This window comes from Oryctolagus cuniculus, chromosome 10 (genome assembly GCF_051225735.1).
Source record: "Oryctolagus cuniculus isolate XC-2025 breed Fujian yellow rabbit chromosome 10, ASM5122573v1, whole genome shotgun sequence".
Classification (NCBI taxonomy): domain Eukaryota; kingdom Metazoa; phylum Chordata; class Mammalia; order Lagomorpha; family Leporidae; genus Oryctolagus; species Oryctolagus cuniculus.
The window spans coordinates 101823175-101850209 of NC_142876.1; the positions used below are offsets into that span (position 1 = coordinate 101823175).

At 59.6% G+C, this 27035-nt stretch overlaps 2 protein-coding genes across 3 annotated transcripts in view; both read left to right on the plus strand.

The window, feature by feature from the left end:
• The first annotated feature begins 4972 nt into the window (after positions 1–4972).
• On the plus strand, positions 4973–15089 carry UQCRC1 (ubiquinol-cytochrome c reductase core protein 1). Its single transcript, XM_002713384.6, has 13 exons — positions 4973–5059; positions 5285–5425; positions 7215–7301; positions 9674–9803; positions 9954–10152; positions 10843–10922; positions 12878–12993; positions 13190–13333; positions 13442–13602; positions 13680–13765; positions 13999–14087; positions 14407–14482; positions 14924–15089. The coding sequence occupies exons 1-13, from the start codon at positions 4991–4993 to the stop codon at positions 14986–14988; spliced, it is 1443 nt and encodes a 480-aa protein (XP_002713430.1). The 5' UTR covers positions 4973–4990; the 3' UTR covers positions 14989–15089.
• A 3374-nt stretch (positions 15090–18463) lies between these two features.
• COL7A1 (collagen type VII alpha 1 chain) overlaps positions 18464–27035 on the plus strand; it is a 29848-nt gene continuing 21276 nt past the window's right edge. The window contains exons 1-26 of one of the 2 annotated variants that reach the window (XM_089306314.1): positions 18464–18610; positions 18690–18928; positions 19365–19545; positions 20169–20328; positions 20419–20512; positions 20590–20751; positions 20867–21030; positions 21108–21237; positions 21338–21454; positions 21555–21701; positions 21789–21905; positions 21981–22130; positions 22208–22339; positions 22827–22970; positions 23059–23184; positions 23297–23440; positions 23960–24079; positions 24218–24361; positions 24641–24766; positions 24867–25013; positions 25274–25396; positions 25665–25811; positions 26002–26136; positions 26215–26361; positions 26441–26577; positions 26838–26964. In XM_089306314.1, the coding sequence (XP_089162440.1) occupies positions 18594–18610; positions 18690–18928; positions 19365–19545; positions 20169–20328; positions 20419–20512; positions 20590–20751; positions 20867–21030; positions 21108–21237; positions 21338–21454; positions 21555–21701; positions 21789–21905; positions 21981–22130; positions 22208–22339; positions 22827–22970; positions 23059–23184; positions 23297–23440; positions 23960–24079; positions 24218–24361; positions 24641–24766; positions 24867–25013; positions 25274–25396; positions 25665–25811; positions 26002–26136; positions 26215–26361; positions 26441–26577; positions 26838–26964 (3577 nt within the window). In that variant the 5' untranslated portion in view covers positions 18464–18593. The remainder of the gene's footprint in view (positions 18611–18689; positions 18929–19364; positions 19546–20168; positions 20329–20418; positions 20513–20589; positions 20752–20866; positions 21031–21107; positions 21238–21337; positions 21455–21554; positions 21702–21788; positions 21906–21980; positions 22131–22207; positions 22340–22826; positions 22971–23058; positions 23185–23296; positions 23441–23959; positions 24080–24217; positions 24362–24640; positions 24767–24866; positions 25014–25273; positions 25397–25664; positions 25812–26001; positions 26137–26214; positions 26362–26440; positions 26578–26837; positions 26965–27035) is intronic. The other variant, XM_089306315.1, reaches the window with a different exon arrangement.

A 27035-nucleotide genomic window follows, 5' to 3' on the forward strand; every position in this document is an offset into this window, starting at 1 on the left:
AGCAGGACTCAGATGTGTGCATACCAATATTCATTGCACCATTTTTCACAAAAATCAAAAGGTGAAAATGACCCATGTGTCTAGCACCCGATGAGTAAATACACAAAATGGGGTGCACACTTGCTGTGTGCTACAACATGGGTAAGCCTTGAATATGTTACACTCAGTGCAATTAGCCAGACACAAAAGGACAAATTCTGTATGATTCCACTTACATGAGGTGTGTAGGATATGCAAATTCACAGAATGAGGACCAGAGGTTACCAGGGAGGGGGAGGAGAGAGTGGGGAGTTATTGCTTTCCGTAGGCTGATAAAGTTGTGGAGATAGTGGTGGTGGTTACACACACTGGGAGCTAATTAATGCTACTGAATTGTAAAATAGTCAGGACCATAAATTTTTTATCATGTACTTTATATAATAAGGGCGGGCTTTGAGTTACCAGTTGGGATACCTGCCTCCCATGTGGATCAGAGACTCAGCTGCTCTGCTTCCAGTCCAGCTGCCTGCCGCCGGGCATTCTAGGAGGCAACAGGCAACGGTCAGGTACTGGAGTCCTCGCCGCCCACATGGGAGCCCTAGATGGAGCTCCTGACTCCAGGGTGGGGCTCCTGGCCCAGCCGTAACTCACAGGCATTTGGGAAGTGAAAAAGTGGATGAAAGTGCTCTTGTACTCTCTGTGTGTGTGTGTGTGTGTGTGTCTGCACTTCAAATTTCAAAAATAAAAATGAATCTCCAAATCAATATGAAGAGCATACAAATTCAATCCAGAAATAGGAAAAGAATTTGCAGAGGCAGTTCTTGAAATTGGTCTATTGATGATGTTAACAAAAAAAAAAAAAAAACAAAAACAAAAACAAAAACAAAAAAAAAAAAAAACAAGGAAAATAGTGAAATTCTGATACATGTTGTGATATGGGTGAACTTTGAGGTTGTTATGTTAAAGTGAAATAAGTCAGGACAGGAATCTCTGAGTCTACACACATAAAGCACCCAGCGTAGGCGAATTCACAGAGACGGAAAGTAGAAGGTACTGGGGGCTGGGAGAAGGAGGAAGCAGTGATTATTGCTCAATGGTTATGGAGTTTCTGTTGGAGATGAAGAAACTGGAAATACACTAGTGATGATTACACAACACTGAGTGTACTTGAGCCACTGGATTTGACACTTAATAATGGCTAACATACTGAGGTCTATGTTATGTGTATTCTAGAACAATTTTTTAAAGATTTATTGATTTATTTGAAAGGCAGTTACAGAGAGGGGGACAGAGAGAGAGAGAGAGCCATCTTCCACTAGCTGGTTCACTCCCACTATGGTGGCAATGGGGCTAGGCCAGGCCAGAGCCAAGAGACAGGAGCTTCATCTGCGTCTCCCACGGATGCGGGGACCCAGGCACTTGGGCCCATCTTCCCCTGCTTTCCCACCCACATTAGCAGAAGGCTGGATCGGAAGTGGAGCAGCTGGGCCTTGACCAGTGCCCATACGGGATGCTGGCACTGCAGGCGGCAGTTTTACCTGCTATACCACAGCACCAGCCCCTATAGTACAATTTTTAGAAAAAATAAAATAGGGGGCTGGTGTTGTGGCACAGCTACACACACACACATGTTAAGATAAAGTAAAGCTCAGCCTGCAGTTTAGGCAAAAAAAGATATTTTGAGCTCACCTCCCTCGACCTACCAAATACCAAAAGGTCAGTGAATCACCTATTTCCAAACCCATGCGCTGTTTGCACTTGACCTTGAGTAACATTTCTTTTTTTGTCCAGCCTCTTGAAACATCCTTCCTCATTGGTCTGCGAATCTCATTTCCTGCTGGCTCCCCGTTTCACTGGCCTACCCACCTCACCCCAGGGTGGCAGTGCGGGTGCGGAGGGATGACAGGTGACTGGATTTAGAAATGATTTGGAACAGGGTTTGTTAAAGGACCAGTGTGGATTATTTCCCATGCCCCCAGCAGATGCCTGGAGCCTAAAGCAGGCTCCAGAACATAGCAGGTGCTCAGTAAACATCTGTTTTAAGAATGAATATGGGGAGCCGGCACCGTGGCTCACTTGGTTAATCCTTTACCTTGTGGCACTGGGATCCCATATGGGCACCAGGTTCTAGTCCCGGTTGCTCCTCTTCCAGTCCAGCTCTCTGCTGTGGCCCAGGAGGGCAGTGGAGGATGGCCCAAGTGCTTGGGCCCTGCACCCCATGGGAGACCTGGAGGAAGCGCGCTGGCCGTAGCAGCCATTTGGGGGTGAACCAATGGAAGGAAGACCTTTCTCTCTCTCTCTCTCTCTCTCTCTCTCTAACTCTACCTGTCCAAAAAAAAAAAAAAAAAAAAAAAAAAGAATGAATATGGGACAGACACAGTGGCATAGCGGGTAAAGCCTCCCCCTGCATTGCCAGCAGCCCATATGGGCACCAATTCAAGTCCCAGCTGTTCCACTTCCAATCCAGCTCTCTGCTATGGCCTGGGAAAGCAGTAGAAGATGGCCCAGGTCCTTGGGCCCCTGCACCCACGTGGGAGACCTGGAAAAAGCTCCTGGCTCCTGGCTTTGGATCAACACAGCTCCGGCCATTGCAGCCATCTGGGGAGTGAACCAGTGGATGGAAGACCTCTCTCTCTCTCTTCCCTCTCTCTCTGCAACTCTGCCCTTCAAATAAATATATAAATCTAGAAAAAAAAGAAAGAAAAGAAAAATGCAAGTGTCACAGGCAAGGGATGCTTACGGAGTCAGACAACTAAACGCAACGTGGTGGGGCTGGTGCTGTGGCACAGTGAGTAAAGCCATCGCCTGCAGTGCCTTCGTCCCATATGGGCATCCCTTTGTGTCCTGGCTGCTCCACATCCCATCCAGCTCCCTACTCATGACCTGGGAAAAGCAGCAGAAGATGGCCCAAGTGCTTGGACTCTAACTACCCATGTGGGAGACCTGGAAGATGTCCCTGGCTCCTGGCTTCAGCCTGGCCCAGTCCTGGCTGTTTCCTCCATCTGGGAAATGAACCATCAGATGGAAGATTTTCTCCTTCTCTCTCTGTCTCTCTCTGTCTCTCTGTCTCTCCCTCTGTCTGTAACTCTTTCAAACAAATAAATATTTTCAAAAATAATAAAATAAATTTAACATGGTATTCTGGGTGAGATCCTGGAACAGAAACAGACATCAATTAAAAAAAAAAAAAAAACCTGGCCGGCACCACGGCTCACTAGACTAATCCTCCGCCTGCGGCACCAGCACCCTGTATTCTAGTCCCGGTTGGGGCGCCAGATTCTGTCCCGGTTGGGGCACCAGATTCTGTCCTGGTTGCTCCTCTTCCAGTCCAGCTCTCTGCTGTGGCCGGGGAAGGCAGTGGAGGATGGCCCAGGTCCTTGGGCCCTGCACCTGCATGGGAGACCAGGAGGAAGCACCTGGCTCCTGGCTTCGGATGGGCGCAGTGCGCTGGCTGCAACACGCCGGCAGTAGCGGCCACTTGGGGGGGGGGTGAACCAACGGAAAAAGGAAGACCTTTCTATCTCTCTCTCTCTCTCTTACTGTCTAACTCTGCCTGTAAAAAAAAAAAAAAAAAACTGGGGCCGGCGCCACGGCTCACTAGGCTAATCCTCCGCCTAGCGGCGCCGGCACACCGGGTTCTAGTCCCGGTCGGGGCACCGGATTCTGTCCCGGTTGCCCCTCTTCCAGGCCAGCCCTCTGCTGTGGCCAGGGAGTGCAGTGGAGGATGGCCCAAGTGCTTGGGCCCTGCACCCCATGGGAGACCAGGAAAAGCACCTGGCTCCTGCCATCAGATCAGCGCGGTGCGCCGGCCGCAGCGCGCTGGCCGCGGTGGCCATTAGAGGGTGAACCAACAGCAAAGGAAGACCTTTCTCTCTGTCTCTCTCTCTCACTGTCCACTCTGCCTGTCCAAAAAAAAAAAAAAACCTGATAAAACTCGAATAAACTATAGACTTTAAAAATATGCACCTTGGGCCAGCATTGTGATATAGCTGGGTAAAGCCACTGCCTATGATGCCAGCATCTAATATTGGACCAGTCCATGTCCCAGCTGCTCCACTTCCAATCCAGCTCCCAGCTAATTGCCTTGGAAAAGCAGCAGATGACCCAAGTGCTTGGGTCCCTGCCACCCATGTGGGAGACCCCAGTGAAGTTCTTGGCTCCTGGCTTTAGCTTGGCCCAGCCTTGGCCATTTGGGGGAATGAACCAGAATATGGAAGATCTCTCTCTCTCTCTCTCTCTCTCTGCCTCTCCTTCTCTCTGTAACCCTTTCAAATAAATAAATAACTTAAAAAATAAAAATAATGTGCCAATGTTGACTCATTAATCATAACAAACGTAGCGTGGTAACGTAAGATGTTCATAACAAGGGAAACTGCTGTGTGTGTGTGTGTGTGTGTGTGCATAGGAGAACTCTGTGTGATCTGTTAGCTTTTCTGTAAATACAAATCTGTATTTGTGTTGTGGCATAGTGGGTCAAGCTGCCCTGCTGTCCCACACTGAAATGCCCAAGTCCTGCCTCTGCTTTCAGTCCGGCATTCCGGCTCATGGGCACCCCGGAGGGCAGCAGAAGCCGGCTCAGGTACGTGGGACTTTGCCACCCACGTGGGAGACTTGGAAGAAGCTCCTGGCTCCCGGCTCCAGCCTGGCCCAGCCGTGGCTGCTGGGGCCATTTGTGGAGTGAACCAGCGGATGGAAGGTCTCCAAGCCCGCAGGGGACGCCCTAGGTGGCGGGAAGCACCGGACGCTCTGCCTCCCACGCGTGAACGCGAGCGATGGGCAGGACCGCGGGCTCCTCTGCGCTGGAAGATGGGCAGCCAGGGAATTTCCCAGGAACCTGCGCGCAAGCCGACGGACCCAGCGACCGCTCCCGGTGGAGGGCGCCCGCCGCGCCGGCTTCCACCAGGGGGCGGCCGAGCGCCGAGTCCGAGGTGCTGCGCCTGCGCCTTGGACGCGCCCCCGGCGTCCACTATGCGCATGCGCAGCGCAGCTGCTCACTGACGGGAACTAGAAGATGGCGGCGTCCGTGGTTTGCCGGGCGGCAGGCGCCGGGGCCCAAGCGCTGCTGCGCACAGGCCGCTCGGTGAGGCAGAGGCGAGAGCGCGGGGTTGCGGAGTTCTGGGCTTGGGGACGCGGACGGGGAATGGGCTGTTAGCGGTGGCAGGTGGAGGTGGGGAGTAGGCGGGGTCAGGGCGGTGGGAAGGTCACGGCCGAGGGCAGGGGTGCCTGCTTCGCTGGGGCTTCCGTGGGGTCGAGCTGGAGAGAGCCCCTCGAGCCAGCCCTCGTTCTTTGCCCTCCCTTCTTGCAGCCAGCCCTGTTGAGAGCGCCTGCCTTGCGCGGAACCGCAACCTTCGCGCAGGCCCTCCAGAGCGTGCCCGAGACGCAGGTGAGCCTGCTGGACAACGGGCTGCGCGTGGCCTCGGAGCAGTCTTCGCAGCCGACCTGCACGGTGAGTGCGGGGGCGCCTCCGGGTTGGACCCGCCGTCTCTACCGTGGTCGAGGCGTGACCTTGGGCACACGCCCTCTGGTTGTGGCGTGGCTCGCTCGCTGTAGCCTGTCCCCCTCCCCGACCCCACCGTGGTCGACACCGTTCCGCACACGGTGTCTGCCGAGCAGGAGGCCAGGTTCTTTGCCAGCTGATGGCTAAGCGGCCGAGTGATAGAAGTCGCGGCTCCATCTTGGCTGCGGAAGGTGGAATTCAGAGGCCGTGGGTGCCTTGCAGGGGGCCGCGGTTGTCAGCTTCCCAGCCCCGCGTCCTGATCGCCAGGCTAGGCCAGGCACGCACTTGCAGAGAAAATGCACTTGAGGATGACAGTGAGACGAGTGCGCGATTTTCCAAAACAAAGCACAGCAAATCCTTGGAATTGATCGAAGCATAGAAGTCTTTTTTTTTTTTTTTTTTTTTTGACAGGCAGAGTGGACAGTGAGAGAGAGAGACAGAGAGAAAGGTCTTCCTTTTGCTGTTGGTTCATCCTCCAATGGCCGCCACGGCCGGCGCGCTGTGGCCGGCATCCCGCGCTGATCCAATGGCAGGAGCCAAGCGCTTCTCCTGCTTCTCCTGGTCTCCCATGGGGTGCAGGGCCCTCCACTGCACTCCCGGGCCACAGCAGAGAGCTGGCCTGGAAGAGGGGCAACCGGGACAGAATCCGGTGCCCCGACCAGGACTAGAACCCGGTGTGCCGGCGCCGCAAGGCGGAGGATTAGCCTAGTGAGCCGCGGCGCCGGGCGAAGCATAGAAGTCTTGACCAGCCGTGTGACTACTAAGTGGGACGAGCCCCAGCCAGGAAGCCTGCCCTCTCCCCTCCTTCGTGCCCCTGCCCCAGCTCCGGGACCTAATGCTTTCACTGGCGGATTCTGTCGGTTTTCCGGGAACGGACTGTGTCCTGGGATGTAAGGAGAAGGTGGGGGCCGCTTCCTCGTCGTGGGGCGCCTGTGTGAGCCGACCCAGGCCCTGTGAGGAAGGCTCTAGGCAGTGCCGGCTCTCACGGGCTCTGATGCCCTGTTTGGTAAGGAGCACCACCGTGCCCCGCCAACTCCAGAGAAATGCTGGTGACTATACCGAAAGGGTCCTCTGGATTGTAAATGCATCTTGCATGTGAAACACATGTCCATCTGTGACTTTATGACACGCGGCGTGGACAGCAACATCTCTTAGCAAAGTACAGTGAAAAAATTAAGTCAGCCATGGGCAAAGCATTAATGAGATGATGAGAGCGCTGTGGCCTGGTGGGGTGTCTGGTGTGTGTCCCAGCATACCAGCAGACTTAAGAAAGTTAAGATTGTCTCATTGGGTGCCAAGGAGACATTTGGGCGTGATGGGTGTCCAGGTCTGATCAGGAAGTTTTTCAGTGTTGTTGGAAGGCTGCTGTGCTTAGTAACACATACAGTGCCGTCACTGGAGCGAAGGTAGGATATGCTATATAGAAGAGAGGGAATAGTTACTGCTGTTTGCAGATGGTATACTCTGAAAACTCAGAATCAGCTGGACAGTTTGTTGCGGGGGTGGGACCAGGTAAACGTGAGCAGTTAGAAACATCCCAGGGTGTTGTTGATCTCCACCTGGGAAATGGGGCAGTGTCACTGTCCGGGGCCCTGTGCCATGGGCACTGCTTACCTCCAGGCACAGGGCTCTGGGCAGGACAGCTCTCCCTGCCCGGGGCCTATGCTCAGTCACTCAGGGTGGCGGATGGCTGGGGGCCGGGGTGGTTTGTCACCTTTGTTGGTGGCTTCTTGTCCAGGTGGGCGTGTGGATTGATGTTGGCAGCCGGTACGAGACTGAGAAGAACAATGGGGCAGGCTACTTCGTGGAGCATCTGGCTTTCAAGGTGAGGCGCTCCAGGTCTGTGTCTTCCCTGGGCTCAGGCCTCCCTGTTGTCCCTCCTGAGGGGAGGTCAGCAAACTTAGGCTCCTGACTACTCCAGTCTCTGCTTTGCCCTCGGAGGAGCCTCTCTGTGAGTCCCTGCACGAGGTCCCTGGAGCACAGGAGCCCCACTTTGCACTAAGGCCAGGGCTGTGCTATGTGAAAGCAGGTGGACTTTGGGAAACACAGGGAGCTGCACACCTGCATGGGAGCAAACCCGCACATGGGCGTGCACACCTGCTTACGGCAGAGTGTCTGCACCTGCTGGCCGTAGAGGCACTTTTTAAAATTTATTTGACAGGCAGAGTTATAGACACAGAGCAACAGAGAGAAAGGTCCTCCTTCCGTTGGTTCACACCCCAAATGGCTGCTACGGCTGGCACTGTGCCAATCTGAAGCCAGGAGCCAGGTGCTACTTCCTGGTCTCCCATGTGGGTGCAGGGGTCCAAGCACTTGGGCCATCCTCCACTACCCTCCTGGGCCACAGCAGAGAGCTGGACTGGAAGAGGAGCAGCCGGGACTAGAACCGGCACCCATATGGGATGCCGGCGCTGCAGGCGGAGGATTAACCCAATGAGCCACAGCGCCAGCCCGAGACCCTTGTTTTTTACATGAATAAGAAAATGGAGGAGGGCGTGTGGGATGGGCAGGGGTTGGCACCAGATCGGGTGGCCCAGCCAATTTCCGCATCATAGATGAATGTACAAAGAAAGGTGTTTTTGTTTTTTTCTTATTTAAGAGACAGAGATAGAGACAGATAGAGATGTTACTCAGTGGCTCCCTCTCCAGATGCCCACGGTGGCTGGGGCTGGACCAGGCAGGAGCTGGGAATGAAATGCAGGTCTCCACACGGGGACAGGGACCCAGCCCTTTCAGCCATCACCTGCTCTCTCCCAGGTGTGCATTAGGGAGTAGAGCCAGGGCTTGAACCCAGGTATTCCTGTCCCAACTACGTCTTAGCTGCCAGGCTAAATGCCGCTCTGTGCAGACGGGTCTGTCTGTCTGTCTGTCTTTCTAAGATTTTTACTTATCTATTTATTTGAAAGAATTACACAGAGGGAGAAGAGACAGATCTTCCATCTGCTGGTTCACTCCCTAAATGGCCGCTGGGGCTGGGGCTGGGCCAGGGCAAAGCCAGGAGATAAGAACTTCTTCCGGATCTTCCACATGGGGGCAGGGGCCCAAGCGCTTGGGTCATCTTCCAGGATCGTCTTCCATTGCTTTCCCAGCCACATTAACAGGGAGCTGGATTGGAAGTGGAGCAGCCAGGACTTGAACCAGCGCCCATATAGGATGTCGGTGCTGCAAGCAGTGGCTTTACCTGCTGCACCACAGTGCCAGCTGGCCCCGTGTGTGCAGATTTTTAAAAAGTTACTACTTACTGTTTTTAAAGAATTATTTTATTTATTTGAAAGGCAAAGAGAAAGTCTTCCATCTGCTGGTTCACTCCCCAAATGGCTGCAACAGCAGGAGCTGTGCTGATCTGAAGCCAGGAGCCAGGAGCTTCCTCCAAGTCCCCGTCATGAGTGCAGGAGCCCAAGGACTTTGGGCCAAACTCTACTCCTTTCCAAGGCCATAGCAGGGATCGGAAGTGGAGCAGCCGGAACTCAAACCAGTGCCCATATGGGATGCCAGCCCTGCAGGTGGTGGCTTTACCTGCTATGCCACAGCACAAGCCCCTTGTTATTTTTTTAAAAGATGTACTATTTATGAAAGATAGTGAGCTGCTTCATTCCTCAGCGGCTGCAACAGCCAGATTGGGCTTATTCTGAGCCAGGATCCGTCTGGATCTCCCACGTGGGTGGTAGGGACCCAGGGATGTGGGCCACCTTCCACTGCTTTCCTGGCACATTAGCAGGAAGCTGTGTCAGAGTGGCGCAGCTGGGACCTGAACTGGCACTCTGGTGCAGGATGCCAGCATCACAGGCAGTGACTTAATCCAGCGCCCACGCGCCAGCCTCATGCACGGATTTCAGTGTGTGTGCACGTTATGCGGTAGCAAGTGTTGCTCCTTAAATGCATACAAGCAGCAGAGGAGGCCATTAGCCCAGACACGCAGAGTGGAGGAATGGGTGCTGTCACAGGAACACAGGTGGGGGCTCATCTGACCATGCCCTCAGGAAGGAAGGGAGAGTACGGTAAGGCTGGGCCTGAGGCAGCCTTGGCTGTGGCCGGGCCCTTCCGTCCTGGCTGTCTCCACGCCCAGTTCTGCATTTTCAGAGTTCTGCTCTGGCGGTACGTGTAGAGCAGTGGTTCTGCCAGGACTTTAACCTATGAGAACAGGGTTCCTGGGTGCCCTCATGGCTCCTGAGTATTCTTTTTGATGTGTGGTTCCAGGGAACAAAAAATCGGCCTGGCAGTGCTCTGGAGAAGGAGGTGGAGAACATGGGGGCCCATCTTAATGCCTACAGCACCCGGGAGCACACGGCCTACTACATCAAGGCACTCTCCAAGGACCTGCCGAAAGGTGACAGCCAGAGGAGGGGTGGGAGCAGAGGACGGGCTCCCGGGAGCCCATGACCGAGGGTCTGGCCCCGCAGCAGCGCAGCCGGGGCGTTCCCAGCATCACTGGTCCCCAGGCCCCCCTGGCGCCTGAGCGTGTCCTCCTTGTGTGCAGTGGTGGAGCTCCTGGGTGACATCGTTCAGAACTGCAGCCTGGAGGACTCCCAGGTGGAGAAGGGGCGCGACGTGATCCTGCAGGAGATGCAGGAGAACGACGGGTCCATGCGCGACGTGGTCTTCAACTACCTGCACGCCACGGCCTTCCAGGGCACGCCTCTGGCCCAGGCTGTGGAGGGGCCCAGTGAGAATGTCAGGTGAGCGGTGGCTGGGCGTGGACGCGCCTCCGTGTGCTCCTCCTTCACACGGCCGCAGGTGGCTTCTCTTCCTGTGTGGTCCCTGTGGGCCTTTGTTTAATGACTGTGTGGTGTTCACCTGAATCCCGGGCTTTGTTCAGGGTGTGTGTGTCCTCACAGAGGGACTTAGGGGGCACAGTGCGACCTCGCAGCCCGGGGGTGGTGTGGAACAATCCAGGCAGTTGCATCCCGATCCCCTCAGACGGTCATCATCTCTCCGTGTTTGGAACAGTAAAATCCTCTCTGGTGATCTGAAATGCACAGTAGTTGCTAGGTAAAGAACATGAGATGTCATTCCTCCTGTCCAGCTGTACCCCGTCCTCTCTCTCTCCATTTCCTCCCCCCTTTCACCCCCTCAGGCTCTCATAACCCCTGTTCTGTCCTCCACCTCTGTGAAAGCATCCAGGACTTGGCTTTCTGTGCCTGACTTGGTAACAAAACATCCCTCCAGTTCCATCCGTGTTTCTGCAAGTGACAGATTTGCCTTCTTTTTTACGGCTGAATAATGAGTCCTGTATGAGTGCCATTTTCCTTATCTGTTCACGGACCCCTGGGTGTATTCCTGCTGAGGACTGTGCTGTTGTGACTTGTCCTCAGTCTGTTCGTTGTAGTTTGGGAGAGCAGTTGACCCATTGCCGCTCATCTTGGCAGGAAGCTGTCTCGTGCCGACCTGACTGAGTACCTCAGCCAGCATTACAAGGCCCCTCGCATGGTGCTGGCAGCAGCTGGCGGTGAGTTGAGGGGCTCACTGAAGCTCTGGGCGTGTGGACCCTGGCCTCATTTCAGAGCCCGGGTCTCCTGGGTCTCACCCTGGGGGACCTTCCACTCCAGGGGACCCTGCTCCTGCCCTGTCCTTTAGGGGAGGGACCTTCCTCCTGTGCTCTCGGAGGTGGGGTTGGATTCTGCCCTGCAGCCACCACTGGGGATGGCCACCCAGGGACGCCTGCCTCAGTGGCTGCTGGCCCTCCCCGGGCCCCAGGCCCTCTGAGCACCGCCTGGTGCTGTATGGTTCCCAGGCTGCTGGGGAGCCTGTGCTTTGGGGCTGGTTCCTGTGGCCTTGCCCTTGGGTGAGCCACACATGGGCTGTTTGATGATGCCCGCTTGATCATCACCGGGGAAGCACCTTGAGAGGGAAGCACAGACTGGTAGGGGAGGTTTTAAAGATTTATTTATTTGAAAGGCAGAGTTACAGAGAGGCAGAGAGAGAGAGAGGTTTTTCATCCTCTGGTTCATTCCCCAAATGGTTGCAATGGCCAGAGCTGTGCCGATTAGGAGCTTGGAGCTTCTTCCAGGTCTCCCACATGGTTGCAGGGCCCCAAGCACTTGGGCCATCTTCTACTGCTTTCCCAGGCCATAGCAGAGAGCTGGACTGGAAGTGGAGCAGCCGGGACTTGAACTGGTGCCCATATGGGATGCCAGTACTGCAGGCGGTGGCCTTACCTGCTATGCCACAGCACTGGCCCCAGTAGGGGAGATTTTAATGGGGACTCTTAAGTCAGAGGTTGGGGAGAGACAGCACTTTAAATTTGTTGTCTCAACAAGGCCTAATGGATGGTCGGTGTTAAGGAAGGAGGGAAGGACCTGAGCAGAGGGCAGGCAGTGGTCTGATTGTGTGTGTGTGTGTGTGTGTGTGTGTGTATGTAGCGGGGGTGAGGTTATTGTGGAGTGGTAGGCAGAGAAGGCACCCATCTGCTGCCTCACTCCCCAAATTCTGGCAACAGCTCCCTGCTGTGGACTTGGGGTGGAGTCAGGAATGCAGTCCTGGTCTCCCATGTGGACCCCTTGAGCCCTCAGCACTGTCTCCAGGGATCTTCTTTGGCAGGCGCTCTGATGTGGGATGCAGGCACTGGTAACTGCTGGGCCGAAGGCCTGTCTCTGATGTGCTTTAAAGCTTGCTGTGCGGCTGCGTGTGGGCAGAGCATAGTGGATGGACTAGGGAGAGTGGGAACGGGCAGGAATGGGGGAGAAGCGGGAGTGAATTCTGTGTGTGTGTGTGTGTGTTAAAATTAGGGGCCGGCGCTGTGGCTGGCCTGAAGCGCCCGTATCCCATATGAGCACTGGTTCGAGTCCCAGCTGCTCTTCTTCCGATCCAGCTCTCTGCTATGGCCTGTGAAAGCAATAGAAGATGGCCCAAGTCCCTGGGCCTCTGCACACGCGTGGGAGACCCGGAGGAAGCTCCTGGCTCCTGGTCAGATCGGCGCAGCTCTGGCCATTGTGGCCATCTGGGGAGTGAACCAGCGAATGGAAGACCTCTCAGTCTCTACCTCTCTCTGTAACTCTGTCTTTCAAATAAATAAAATAAATCTTTAAAAAAGCAAAAAATAAAAAAATAAAATTCATTAAGTAATTTGAAAAACAGATCTTCCATCTGCTGGTTCACTCCCCAGATGGCCAGAGCTGGGCCAGACAGAAGCCAGGAGCTGCCATCCGGGTCTCCTGTGTGGGTGGCAGGGGCCCAAGCACTGGGCCGTCTTCTGCTGCCTCCCAGGTGCTGAGGAGCCCCTGCAGCTGTCTGGCCCTGTGGTGTTGCCTTGTCTGTGAGGCGGGGTCTGTCTGTGGAGGATCCTCTTCCCTTACCCTGTCCCACTGTCGTGTCTTCCTTCTGCTGTCTCCCACCGAGCAGGACACGGGGGTCCCCGCCTGTGATGCCCCCCTCGTGCCTCAGACCTTGGCCGTCTCTCCGCAGGGGTGGAGCACCAGCAGCTGCTTGACCTGGCCCAGAAGCACTTGGGCAGCATCTCTGGGACGTACACAGAGGACGCTGTGCCCACTCTGACTCCGTGCCGCTTCACGGGCAGCGAGGTGCGCGCCTGCCGGGCATGGGTGCTGCTCCTGGCTGGGGGCCTCTGGGAGGACCCTCGTGTGGTTGTCCTGGTGGCTCCAGATGTGGCTCAGGAGCTGGCAAGGAGTCCTGTGGCTGCTGCCTCACACGCATGTGCACACTTCTCTTCACCCAGGCCGTGTGGCCGTCCCTCAGCCTTCCCGTGTACTGTTTCAGATCCGCCACCGTGATGACGCCCTGCCTTTGGCCCATGTGGCCATTGCAGTAGAGGGCCCTGGGTGGGCCAACCCTGACAACGTGGCCCTGCAGGTGGGCAACGCCATTATCGGTCACTATGACTGCACTTATGGCGGTGGCAAGGTGAGTGTCTGGGACAGGTGTGGAACCTGCCTTCGAGAAAGAGAGGGTGCTGGGACTGTGGGCTTCTGAGTGTCACAGATCCGTGCTGACCACCCCTGTCCCTGAAAGCACCTGTCCAGCCCGCTGGCTTCAGTCGCCGTGGCCAACAAACTGTGTCAGAGCTTCCAGACCTTCAACATCTGCTACGCGGAGACCGGGTTGCTGGGCGCACACTTTGTGTGCGACCGCATGAACATCGACGACATGCTGTTCTTCTTGCAAGGCCAATGGTGAGGGCCAGGCTGGTACTGGCGGGCGGGTGGATCGCCAGCACGCCACCTCTGAGAGTGACTGCCCCCCACTTTAGGATGCGCCTGTGCACCAGTGCCACGGAGAGTGAGGTGACCCGGGGCAAAAATATCCTCCGGAATGCCCTGGTGTCGCATCTGGATGGTGAGTCCTGTGGCTCTGGAGGGGAGGGGTGGAGTGTCGCTGCGGTCACCTTTCCTCACCCGTGGCCTGCCACCCACCACCAAGGGGCTGACCCAGGTCAGCAGCCCTCGGCCAGGAGAGAGGGTTGTGACCTGGGTTGAGGGCAAGGGCAGCCTGACACGGCACAGGGCTTTGTATCTGTGGGTCCAGGTGGACTGGGCAGACCTCCCTCTGAGCCTTCCCCCTCCTCGAAGGTACCACTCCTGTGTGTGAGGACATTGGACGAAGCCTCCTGACCTATGGTCGCCGCATCCCCCTGGCCGAGTGGGAAAGCCGGATAGCGGTAACACAGGCCCCTGGGGAAGGTTCTGGAGTCTTAGCCTGGCGTGAGGAGCTAGGGCCTAGTGGAGTAGATACCACTCCTGTAGGTGTCCCTGTTGTGCCAGCAGCTGTCGCCCACAGTGGGCAGCGTAGAAACACTGATGGCTGAGGTGGTGGGGGCATGGAAGAATACAGCGGGGAAAGCCCTGCCGCCTTGTCCGCTCTGGGGAGGAGCTCCATGGCATGTGTGGGAGATGGTCAGCTGGATGGTGTTGAGACTGGCTGGGTGGTGCCCGGGTGTCTGTCGGTCAATGGCCCCCCCCCCCCACTTTGCCCTGCAGGAGGTGGATGCCCACACGGTTCGTGAGGTCTGCTCCAAGTACTTCTATGACCAGTGTCCAGCAGTGGCTGGACTGGGTGAGTGGCCTGGAAGATCTGCTATTGTCCTTTTCTTCGGCCATTGTCTTGGCCGCCCCTTCCACCCTGCCCCCCCCCCCCATGCCCCAGCCTACCCTGAGAAGCAGGTTGGGGCCCCCTGGGAGGCTCTCTCCGGCAGCCTGGCTGCCAGGAGTTCTTGCTCAGAAAACCTGTCCCAGCAGCTCCCTGACTGCCTGCCAAGGTGCCTCCATCAATACCCCACACCCGCCAGGTAACGGGCACCTCTGTGTAGGGTGGGGCTCCAAGAGCCAGAGCGTGAAGGGACAAGCTCAGCACCCTGGGGAATGTTCTTCTCCCTCCTTCCATTCAAAGCCTGTCTTGTGCTCTCTGGGCAGCAGCTCCGAGCTGGCTGCGGCACAGAGCCAGGTGTCCCTGTGCAGGCCAGATGCCCCACCCTGACGCCCCACCCTATCCCCACAGGCCCCATTGAGCAGCTCCCAGACTACAACCGGATCCGCAGCGGCATGTTCTGGCTGCGCTTCTAGACGAGGGGGTGGGGCTGGGGCTCATGGTCCCCCCCACACCTACCACTCCGGCTCCTCAGACCCGTGCTGCAGATTCCACCAATAAAGTCTTGTATTGAGAACTGTGTGTTCTGTCCTCTAGCAGTGGCGTGAGGACCACTGGGCGTGGATGGGGGAGGAAGAACATCGCCCCAGTTCTGCGTCCCCTGGATCCTTCTGCCTTTCCACAGGCTGATGTGTCCTCAGCCAGGGGCAGGCGTGGGGGCTGCCCCAGAGACCGGAAGCCTTTGATGCTCCCGGGGAACTGAGCCCAGATGTTTCCACTCAACCCTGTGGGGGACGTTCCTTAACTGACCTATCCAGGAGTGGGCTGGAGGAACCCATGGGAACTGCAGATCCAGCCTTTGTGCTGGTAGGGGCCCCAGCCTGGGAACCCGGGGGTGGGGGTCAGATGGGAAACCCCTCCCTGAGGATCCTATGCGGTCTCCCTTGGGTGATCTCTGGATCTGGAGGGGCCGAGGGCTGGCCCTGAGGAAGCGGCTGCCTGTGTTTACTCTGGATTCTGGGAGGAGGCTAGCCTGGGGCATAGTGTTCCCATTTGGTTTCTAAGTGCTGCCTGGACAAGCAGGGCAAGAATCCTGTGCCTTGATTTGCCACTGACTCAGGCTCCAAGAATAGCCCTGAGCTCAGTGGGGCCCAAGCCCCCTCCCTGGACTGGATCTGTCCCAGACAAGTCTTGAGCTGTTGGCCCCACGATCCCCTCCCCATCTCCCAAGGCAGCCAGATCCTGGTGGAGCTCCCACTTGTCTAGTGCTTCTGCTGCCCTTGGGCCCTGGTCCAAAAGCAGGTGGGCACAGGTAGCTCCACTCTGACCTCCCCACCCCCAGCTGAGCCCAGAAGGGGTGATGGAAGTGAGGAGCCCAATTCTCTTTTGAGGAAGTTGCTGACGCAGTCAAGAGCAGGGGTCAAACTATTCAGAAGTCCCCTAGTAACCCCCATCCTAGCCTGGAAAGTAGCCTTGTATCACTCTTAGCCCGCCCACCCCAGTGCCTTTTCTCCACTCCTGCTTGGCTCTTGGAGTTGTCACTTAAGACACCAAATGCCTTTTCTAAGACTGGGCACTTGGCAGATCCTCCTACTTAATTGGCCAGAGAGAGGCAGCTGGGCATGGCAGCGCCTTCATGGTTCAGCCCTGGGTGCTCAGAGCTGCAGCACCAAGGCTGGGCAACAAGCACCAAGTTGATTGTCCTAGGATGGAGCTTGATTCCCCTTCGAAACCTGTGCTTGGCCCTGAAAGGCCACGGATGTGCTGGACACATGGAAGCCAGAGCCGTTGAGAGTGATCTGGCCCTGTGGGCCTGGCTAACCACGTCAGAGAATTTGAGATTTTTATTATTTTAAAGTTGGACCTGGACCAGGTCAAAGCTGGGTCCTGGGAACCCAATGCAGGTCTCCACGTGGGTGCCAGGGACCTGGGTACCTGAGCTGCGACCTGCTGCCTCCCAGGGTGCACTGCAGCAAGAAGCTGAATTTGGGAACAGCTAGAACTCAGACCCAGATGTTGCAGTGTGGGATGTGGGCTCTCAAGTGGTGTCTAGAACGCGATGCCATGAGCTAGGGAATGTGACCTTCACCCTGAAGGCCTGTTGGAGATGACACCAGGAAGAGGAATGACGTGGTCAAGCTGAGGTTTAGGATGAGGGCTCCCTGGTGAGCTTCCGCAGCCCTCCTGCTGTGGCAGGGCAGGGGCAGGACAGGCTGTAGAGGACACAGCAGAACAGTGTCCCCAGCTGGGCCAGGGGACGAGGTTGGAGGAGGAGAGCCTGCCATGCTGTAGCCAAGGTGTGCAGGAGGAGTTGACGGGGTGCAGTGGGGCGTGTGGGCTGAGACCTCTATAAGGGCCTGGCTGGCCCAGCTGGGGACAGGAGCCACGGAAGGGGATGTCCAGGGAAGGTGAGGAGAGATCGAAGCTGCGAGGGAGGGAGTGCAGGTAGGCACTGGTTTCTGGGGCTGTGCCTGCCAGGAGGCTGGACCTGGGGACCCTGGAGGGCCACACCCTTGCTCAAGAGCCAGGACGGGCTATCTTCCCAGCAGCCTCTCCCAGCACCGAGTGACCTCACAGCAGTGCCTGCTCGGTTTCAGGGCCCCTCCGTTCTGATGAGGTTTGCCCAAACCCGCCCTTCCAGCCAGGCCTCCCGCTTCCCTAAAGGCTGGCCCCCATGTCCAGACTGGCCAGCTCTGCCCTGGTCTCACCACCCTTTGCTGTGCAGCAGGAGTCGTGGGTCTCAGGGCCAAGAGCTGCCTGTGGGGTGCGCGCAGTTCTGGTTCTCTGCTGCCTGCACCTGGAGCCCACCTTCTGGGGAGGGGGTATCCTGGGACGTGGCTGAGGAGACCCTGACCTTGGAAAGAGGTTCTGGACCCTGCAGGGTCCCTGTACTGTGTCCCAGGAGAAGTGAGGAAGTGGTCAGTGACAAGGGGCAATTCCCACCTTCTTGGGCAATAGGAAAGCAGGCAGTGTGGACAGTCCTCACTGTCCCCAACTCTGGCCAGACCAGTGAGCCCTCAGGCCCTGCAGGAGTCTTGGTGACAGTTACAATAGCAGTGCTGTCCCCATAGCCCCCACTCAGCCTGCAAGGCCCTGGGAGGGTGGCTGTACTGTCAGGCCCATTGGAAGAGGCCCAGTGGCGAGGTGGGAATGTGCTTCCTGGGCTGCCCAGCACCGGCAGGAAAGTGGGCCGGGCCCACGCAGGGGTGTCTGCCGTGGGGTCAGCCACCAAATGAGGAGACAAACGAACATGACTGCTCAGGACTGTGGCCCTGGCCTGAGGGGACGTGCTGGGAAGACTCCAAGTCCCAGGAGGCAGTCCCCAGGGGAGGAGTGAGGCACAGGAGTATGGAGAAGGAAGCTGCAGGTGGGGGAGGGGGAGGGCCCAAGACGGTGTCGAGGAGGGGTCTCCAAGGGGAGTAGACTGGACTGGAGGGGATTCCTGTGAGCCAGAATGAGGACATGAAGGTAGAGGGGACCTGACCGGAGAGGGACAGGCCCCCCAGCCGCGGTGTGGGCAGGAAGGCTGGATTCCAGAGAGATGAGCTGTCTCCGTGGGTGGTCCCAACCTCCACATATGGACAGGCCCCCTGCCTGCAGGCACAGCTGGACCACATCTGCTTGGCACGGTAGGGCGTGGCGGGGCCCTGGGATGCACAGCTCACATAAGCACAGCACAGGTTCTCTCCGCTCCTGGCTTCCTGGTCCAGAGGAAGGGTGGATTTCTTGGATCCACCAGTGGGGCCTTCCTTTCCCTGGGATTGGCTTGGGGGGCTGCTCCCCCTGTCCAGGAGGCCCACCAGACAGACAGGGGTGGCTGAATCACAGGTGACGCAGGGCCCGAGGGCTTGTCTGGGCACCCCCAGGCTGGGGCTGAATCATCTCCAGCTGCAGTTTCCCCCTACCACAGGGTTGCTGTCCCTTGGTTCCTCACGAACCAGTCCTCATGCCAGCCCCCAGCAGACGCTGCGCTGCTTACGCATCGACCTGAGGCAACCAAGACCTGTGAGCCTCGGTGGGGTTGAGGGCGCCCTCAGCATCTGTCCCAGAAGCCGCGGGGGTGCTTGCACTTCAGCGCGTCATGGCATCAGTGGGGAGGTGGGTGAGGGCGGGCCGCCCGGGTTCCGCCCGCCGCTCCGCCCCCGGGATTAGGGACTTTTCTCCGCCGTGCCTGCAGGACTTCGGCAGTGGCGGCGGCAGCAGCAGCGGCGGGAGCCGGCGGACGCGCAGGCAAGACCAGGGCTGGGGTTAGGGGGGCGCCAGCCTCGCGCCCGCCAAGGCCGCAGGGCGCAAGGACAGAACTGGGGGTCCTGCTGACCCTCTCACCCAGGATGAGGCTGCGGCTCCTGGTGGCCACGCTCTGCGTTGGAATCCTGGCGGGGGCGCCCCGAGTGCGGGCCCAGTCCAGAGAGCAAGGTGGGCGCTTCTATAAGGACCCTGCTCGGGGCACTGCACTCTGGCACCCACAGCTCCGTGAGCCTTCATACCCGGCACCCCGGGGAGTCCTCCTAACTCTGGCTGGCTTTCCGGAGCCCTCCGCGACTCGGCACTGAGCTTCCTCTTACCCCGTTCGCACCCGAATTCTGGCTCCCTCCAAGAGGGCCGGGTCCCCTTTCCTGTGCTACCCCGCGCCGGCCCCTGAGGCTGACCTCGGTCCCAGGTCCTCTCCTGCGCCCCCAGCCCTCGGCAGGGGACGTCCACTCTGCACCCCCCGCACCTCCCCCGCAGGCTCTCAGGCCCGGTTTGCATCTGCAGACGAGGCCCTCTCGCTACCCTACCCTCAGTCCCAGGGGGCCGCGGCGCAAGGAGAGCCGCGGGCCCGGGGGAGGTTGTGACCTTGCACCCCCTCCAGTGACCTGCACGCGCCTTTACGCCGCGGACATCGTTTTCCTCCTCGACGGCTCCTCTTCCATCGGCCGCAGCAACTTCCGCGAAGTGCGGGGCTTCCTCGAAGGATTGGTGCTGCCTTTCTCCGGGGCAGCCAGCGCGCAGGGCGTGCGCTTCGCAGCGGTGCAGTACAGCGACGATCCGCGGTGAGTGGCGGCACTGGCAGCTGGGGGCGCAGAGAGCCCACTAAGACCCCTTCCCAGGAATTTCCAGGCCAGAGACAGGCTTTGGGGAACCCCGCGACCCCTAGCCAGGACCTCGCTGGAGACAGAGATAGGCATTCACTAGGTAGAGCCTTCCTGCCCCCAGACAAACTCTCCGCCGGGCCTGCCCTGCCAAGGCCGGGAGGCTGGGCTCTGATCTGCAGATTGAGGAGCCCCAAGTGCCCAGATGCCACACCTGCCGGACTCCCCACATCCAAGCCCCCTAACCCTTCAGTCTTCCTACGCACCACAAGGGCTCCTTTCTGGCCAACGTACACCCTCCTCCAGCTGCACCCTTGCTCCTCTAACTAACCAGACATCCTGTCCCCCTAGGCTGTGAACCCCAAGGACCCCAGGTTAGCCCAAGCACACCCCCATAGGCAGTGCATGAAGGAGCACCTGGGGAGTTTGGTAACCCCAGCGTCTGCAGAAGTGGGGGCAATTGAAAGGACCAAGAGGAGCCTCCAGATGGCCTGCTGCCCATAGCCCACACCCCATGGGCTTCCAGAGGCCAGGGCCAGAAGAGGTCCTGGCCCCTGGCTTGAGAGCACCCCTGCCCCCAACAGGACAGAGTTTGGCCTGGACACACTGGCCTCGGGGGGCGAGGTCATCCGTGCCATCCGTGAGCTCAGCTACAAGGGCGGCAACACTCGCACAGGGGCTGCGATCCGCCACGTGGCCGACCACATCTTCCTGCCCCAGCTGACCCGTCCTGGCATCCCCAAGGTGATCCCTGACCCCACTGTGCCTCCCCAAGTGACCCCAAATGAAGTGTCTGCTGCTGCAGCCCTGACCTGAGCCCTGCACCTGCCCCAGGTCTGCATCCTCATCACAGATGGGAAGTCCCAGGACCAGGTGGACGCAGCGGCCCAGAGGCTGAAGGGGCAGGGAGTCAAGCTGTTCGCTGTGGGTGAGTCCGAGCTGGGCCGGGGGTGGGAGCATTCTGAGGGTGCATGGGAAGCGGAGCCCTAACCAGGCTAACCCCAGGGATCAAGAACGCCGACCCTGAGGAGCTGAAGCGAGTCGCCTCCCAGCCCACCGGGGATTTCTTCTTCTTCGTCAACGACTTCAGCATCTTGAGGACCCTGCTGCCCCTCGTCTCCCGGCGGGTGTGCACGACTGCTGGTGGCATTCCCGTGACCCTCCCCCGTGAGTTCCCGGTGCCCTGGCCCTGACCTCTGACCCCAGCTCTGCACCCTAAATGCTGACCCCTGCTCTTCCTGCCTGATCGCCTGGTTTCCCCCCACCCCCCGCGCATCCACAGCCGATGACTCGACTTTGGGTCCTCGGGACCTGGTGCTGTCTGAGCCAGGCAGTCAGTCTCTAAGAGTACAGTGGACGGCAGCCAGCGGCCCTGTGACCGGCTACAAGATCCAGTATACTCCTCTGACAGGGCTGGGACAGCCACGGCCCAGCGAGCTGCGGGAGGTGAGGACGGCACAAGCCACAGGTGGGTGGCTGGGGACCTAGCTGGGCAAGGTGAGGTGACCTCTGACCCTGGGCAGGTGAACGTCCCAGCTGGTGAGACCAGCACGTGGCTGCAGGGCCTCCGGCCACTGACCGAGTACCAAGTGACCGTGGTTGCCCTCTATGCCAACAGCATTGGGGAGTCCGTGAGTGGGACGGCTCGGACCAGTGAGTAATTCTGCCACCCCCCTCACCCCATGTACCTAACCACGCCCCCATTCCCCTCTCCACTGCTGACTCCACTCATCCCCGGTGGGATCTTCCCCAGCTGCCCTGGAGGGGCCAGAGCTGACCATCCAGAACACCACAGCGCACAGCCTCCTGGTGGCCTGGCGGAGCGTGCCGGGCGCCACTGGCTACCGCGTGACCTGGCGGGTCCTCAGTGGTGAGTGAGAGGCGTGGGCTGAGGCCAGGCTCTGCGCCCCGACAAGACTGTAAAGCCACACGTCCATGAGTCCCACACGCCCCTTGCCCCCCCCCTTCAGGTGGAGCCCCCCAGCAGCAGGAGCTGGGCCCCAGGCAGGAGTCCGTGCTGCTGCGTGGCCTGCAGCCTGGCACCGACTATGAGGTGACCGTGAGCACCCTGTTCGGCCGGAACGTGGGGCCCGCCGCCTCCCTGACCGCCCGCACTGGTGAGGGGGCTGGGCGCTTTCCTCTGGCAGGGGAGGGCAGACAGGGCCAGGCCCAGAGGCCTCTGACATCCCACGTCCCCTGGGCAGGCCCCTCCGTTGAGCAGATCCTACGCCCGGTCATCCTGGGCCCCACATCCATCCTCCTTTCCTGGAACTTGGTGCCTGAGGCCCGTGGCTACCGTCTGGAGTGGCGGCGTGAGAGCGGTCAGTGCAGGGGCAGGGGCGGGCAAGCGAGGGGCAGGGGCTGGCCTCAGCTGGCCTGACCAGGTCATCTTGCAGGCCTGGAGCCGCCGCAGAGGGTGGTTCTGGCCCCGGATGTGACCCGCCACCAGCTGGATGGGCTGCAGCCAGGCACCGAGTACCGCCTCACACTCTACACCTTGCTGGAAGGCCGCGAGGTGGCCACTCCTGCCACCGTGGTCCCCACGGGTGAGGGTTCTGCGTGCCTGGCCGGTGAGTGGGGTGGCTCCCGGGGTGCCAGCTGCCCCTCATGCTGCGCTCTCCAGCAGGGCCGGAGCGGCCTGTGGGCCCTGTGACGGACCTACAAGCCACCGAGCTGCCCGGGCAGCGAGTGCGAGTGTCCTGGAGCCCAGTCCCGGGCGCCACTGAGTACCGAGTCACCGTGCGCAGCACCCAGGGTGAGTTGGTGGCAGCCAGCAAAGCCTCACACGCGAGCGTGCCAGGCCGCAGCGTCTAAACCGCAGCCTCCTCCCTGGCTCCTGTCCATCCCCCTCCCAAGCTGGCACTGAGCCCAGCACCATCACAGGGTCCTCTGCCCCCCACCCCCCACATACACCCTGTCCCCCCGCCTGGCTCTGTCTCCACTCCCTGTCTCTGGCATCCACCCCTCTGCACCACTGGCTCAGTCCTCTGCCCTGCTCCTACCCTGTCCATGACGCCGTCCACACTGACCTCCGTCATCCCACATCAGTGTCCATCGGCTCTCCTGGCCGCTGCCATCCAGCGTCCCCTCCATCACTGGCTTCTGACCCCGTGTGGCTGCCCATCACTGGCCACTCCCTCCCGCGTCCGCACCGCTTGCTCTCACATTCTGACAGTGACCGCTGTCAGCCCACGTGCCTCTCTCTTCCTGACCCCTACCTGCCCGCCTCTCTTCTCTCCTAGGGGTTGAGCGGTCCCTGGTGCTTCCTGGGAGCCAGGTGGCCTTCGACCTGGATGACGTTCGGGCTGGACTTAGCTACACGGTGCGGGTGTCTGCTCGAGTGGGCACCCGTGACGGCAGTGCCAGCGTCCTCACTGTCCGCCGTGGTGAGTACCGCAAGGGGCTAGCGGGGGACTGCTGCCCGACCCACCACAGTCCTGGTTCTGACCCCTGACCTCTGTCTTGAACTCTCAGAGCCAGAAACCCCACTGGCCGTCCCAGGGCTGCGAGTCGCGGCATCAGATATGACGCGAGTGAGGGTGACCTGGGGACCTGTTCCCGGAGCCAGTGGATTTCGGATCAGCTGGAGGACAGGCAGCGGTGAGTGTGGGGAGTGGGAGGGTTGCTGGGGGAGCTACCTGGGCCTGGGGCCAGGGGCCTGGGGGCCAGGGGGCCAGGCAGCAGCCCTGAGAACGTGGCCCTCTGATTTCAGGTCCCGAGTCCACCCAGACATTGCCCCCGGACTCCACGGCCGCAGACATCACGGGACTGCAGCCCGGCACCTCGTACCAGGTGGCTGTGTCGGCGCTTCGAGGCAGAGACGAGGGCCCCCCTGTGGTCATCGTGGCTCGAACCGGTCAGGCCCTGACGCTGCCTCTTGGCTTTCTGCCTCCCATGCCTCCCTCTCAGAGACCCCTGCTTCCCCCAGACTCCAGCCCCTCATTCGGATGCTCACCGCCTCCTCTCAAGCCCTTCCCTTCTTGAGGTTCCCGAGCCACACCCACCACACCCTCCATGTCCTTGGATTGTCACCACCACGTCACTCAGACCCCCCACCATCCTTCTTGCTGGCTCTACCTCTCCTCTTGGACTGGCGCGTCCTCCCTTGCCAGACCCTTTGACAGCCTCCTGGTACCTGCATCGGGTCCCCACCCCTTCTCTGCCAGGCCCTGTTGTCATTCAGGGTCTGATACCCTTCTGCCCAAACCCCTGCTTCCCAACCCACTCCCACCCATTCACTGCCTCCTTTCTCAGATCCCTGCCTTCTCCAAGCTTCCCGCAGCCTTCCCTAATCACATGGTCCCCACTGCCTCTGCCCTGGGACACCCCCCGCCCACCTCCGCTGTCACATTCTTTGTTGCCTTTTTCCCTGCAGACCCACTGGGCCCAGTGAGAACAGTTCATGTGACTCAGGCTGGCAGCTCATCTGTCACCATTGCCTGGACCAGGGTTCCCGGCGCCACAGGATACAGGGTGTCCTGGCACTCAGACCATGGTGGGGACTAGGGCTTTGGAAGGGTCATGGGGTCAGGTCTGGCTGCAACAGGGGCTGGGAATTGGGGGGGGGGGCTCAGGTGGGCCACTGGGGGGACAGTCTGGCTGGCTCTGGAGCTGCCTCCATCCCCTCTCCCAGACCCAGAGAGATCGCAGTTGGTGTCGGGGGAGGCCGCGGTGGCTGAGCTGGACGGGCTGCGGCCAGACACCGAGTACACAGTGCATGTGAGGGCCCACGTGGCGGGCGTGGATGGGGCCCCCGCCTCTGTGGTCGTGAGGACCGGTGAGTGGAGCCCAGCCAGCTACTCCTGCCCCTGCTGTGCTCCTCCGCCCCTGCTGTGCTATCCTCCAGCTGCCCACCCCGTCACTGTCCCGTCCACACGGATCCAGCCACGCTAAAGTGGCAGCCCACAGTGACCTCCTGGCTGCCCCACACCGCCCACTGACCTGACCTCCTCCTCCATCTCTGGACCGCCTCAAGCTAGCCTTCAGACCTCATGTTTTAAAAATGCCTGCCAGGCATCCAGCAGCACCTAAGCCCTGGCCTTGCCTCTGTCCCCAGCCCCTGAGCCTGTGGGCAGTGTGTCCAAGCTGCAGATCCTCAATGCTTCCAGCGACGTTCTGCGGGTCACCTGGGCAGGCGTCCCGGGCGCCACAGCCTACAGACTGGCCTGGGGCCGGAGTGAAGGTATGGCTCCCTGACCCTGCCTTGTCTTCCCTAGCCGGGGTTGCGCCTTTCTGTCCACCACCCCCACCCCTGACCACGGGCTGTTTGTTCACCTGGCCAGGTGGCCCCACAAGACACCAGATGCTCTCCGGAAACACAGAGTCCGCAGAGATCCGGGGTCTGGAAGGCGGAGTCAGCTACTCTGTGCGAGTGACTGCTCTAGTCGGGGACCGAGAGGGCGCACCTGTCTCCGTTGTCGTCACCACGCGTAGGCGGCGCTTGGGCGGGAGCGAGCCTTGGATTGGTGGCTCGGACAGTTTGGGGGCGGGTTTTGTGCTCAGGTTTGGAAAAAGACCCAAGAGATTGGTAGTGAGCCTTTGGGGGCGGGGTCTGAGAGAACAGGAAAAAATGAAGCCCAGGATAGGCAGAGGGGCCGGCTGGGGGCGGGGCGTGTGTCAGGGTTGGCCTGGGATTGGTGCCGGGCCAATGGGAGCAGAGCCTCCTTGATCTCCTCGTGCTTCTCTCCAGCACCTGAGGCTGCCACAGCCCTGGAGACTCTTCGTGTAGTGCAGCGCGGGGAGCACTCGCTGAGGCTGCGCTGGGAGTCGGTGCCCGGCGCGCACGGCTTCCGTCTGCGTTGGCGACCCGAAGGTGAGCGGCACCCCCAGAGCGGGGTTAGGGATGGAGGGTGGGGGCGAGACTGGCGGTGGGCAGGGCCTGCGAGATCCCCACCTGTAGGCGGGATCCATTAACCAGATTGTTGGGATCCTTGAGATCGTTGAGTGGGGTCAGTGAGGTGGGCAGGGTTAGCGAGGATGTGGAAGGACAACCAGGCGGGGACCCAGTTAGAGTCGTGCAATGAGGTAGGCGGGGTCAGTATCCCACCTGCTCCTGGCCCCCAACCTCTTGCCTGCCCCAGGTGGCCAGGAACAGTTCCGGCTTCTGGGACCCGACCTCAGTAGCTACCACCTGGATGGGCTGGAGCCAGCAACACAGTACCGTGTATGGCTAAGCGTACTGGGGCCGAGTGGAGAGGGCCCTCCCCGTGAGGTGACTGCGCGCACTGGTGAGCCCACCTTGCTGTCTGTGCTCCCGCCCCCACTGATGACCACCCTGAGTCCCTGCACCCTGGGCTCTGGGTGACTCCTCCTGTAGCCCCTCATGCCCTGCCCCTGGGTGATCCCATGGCACTTCACCAAGATGAACCCATCCCGGAGCGCATGTCTCTGATCCCTGGTCTCTGATTGCCCCTTCAGAGTCACCTCGTGTCCCTAGCACTGAACTACGAGTGGTGGACACGTCGATCGACTCAGTGACTCTGGCCTGGACCCCGGTGTCTGGGGCATCCAGCTACATCCTGTCCTGGCGGCCACTCAGAGGCGCTGACCAAGGTGAGGGGAAGGCCAGTGTTGGCGAGGGCTGGCAGTCCGTGGAGGGTCTCCTGTTTAACTGGGCTTTGTCCTCTGCAGAGGTGCCCGCTGCCCCCCTGACACTTCCAGGGATCTCGGGCTCCCAGCGCGTGACAGGACTAGAGCCTGGCATCTCCTATGTCTTCTCACTGACACCTGTCCGGGATGGTGTGCGGGGTCCTGAGACCTCCGTCACACAGAACCCAGGTCTGATGGGCACGATGGGTGGGGCTGAAGGGGCCAGCTGGAGGGGCGACCACTTCAGGAGCACGGCCTCTCCCTGCAGGGTGTCCCCGTGGCCTGGCGGACGTGGTGTTCCTGCTGCACGCCACTCGCGATAATGCTCACCGTGCGGGGGCCGCGAAGCGGGTCCTGGAGCGCCTGGTGTCTGCACTTGGGCCTCTTGGGCCACAAGCGGTCCAGGTTTGGCCCTAGACCTTTGCCTCTCCCTGCACCGCCCCACCCCACCCCACCCCACCCCACCATAGCTCCAGGCTTCCTCCTGCCTCTCCCTCAGGTTCTGTGTCTCCCTGCATGCTGGTGTCTGCCCATCCCCCCATCACCGCTGACCCCTTCCTGAGTGGTCGGGGTCTAGTCAGGCCCCCATGTCTCCATGATTCCCCAGGACCTGTGCACCCCGACGCCTGCATTGCCACATTCTCTGTCTTCCCCACCCACCCCAGGTTGGCCTGCTGTCCTACAGCCACCGGCCCTCCCCGCTGTTCCCGCTGAATAGCTCCCATGACCTTGGCATCATCTTGCAGAAGATCCGTGACATCCCCTACATGGACCCAAGTGGGAACAACCTGGGTGAGGGCAGCAGCAGGTGTGGGCCCCTGGGCTTCCCCGCTGGGTGCGTGGTGCCCAGAACTGTGACATTC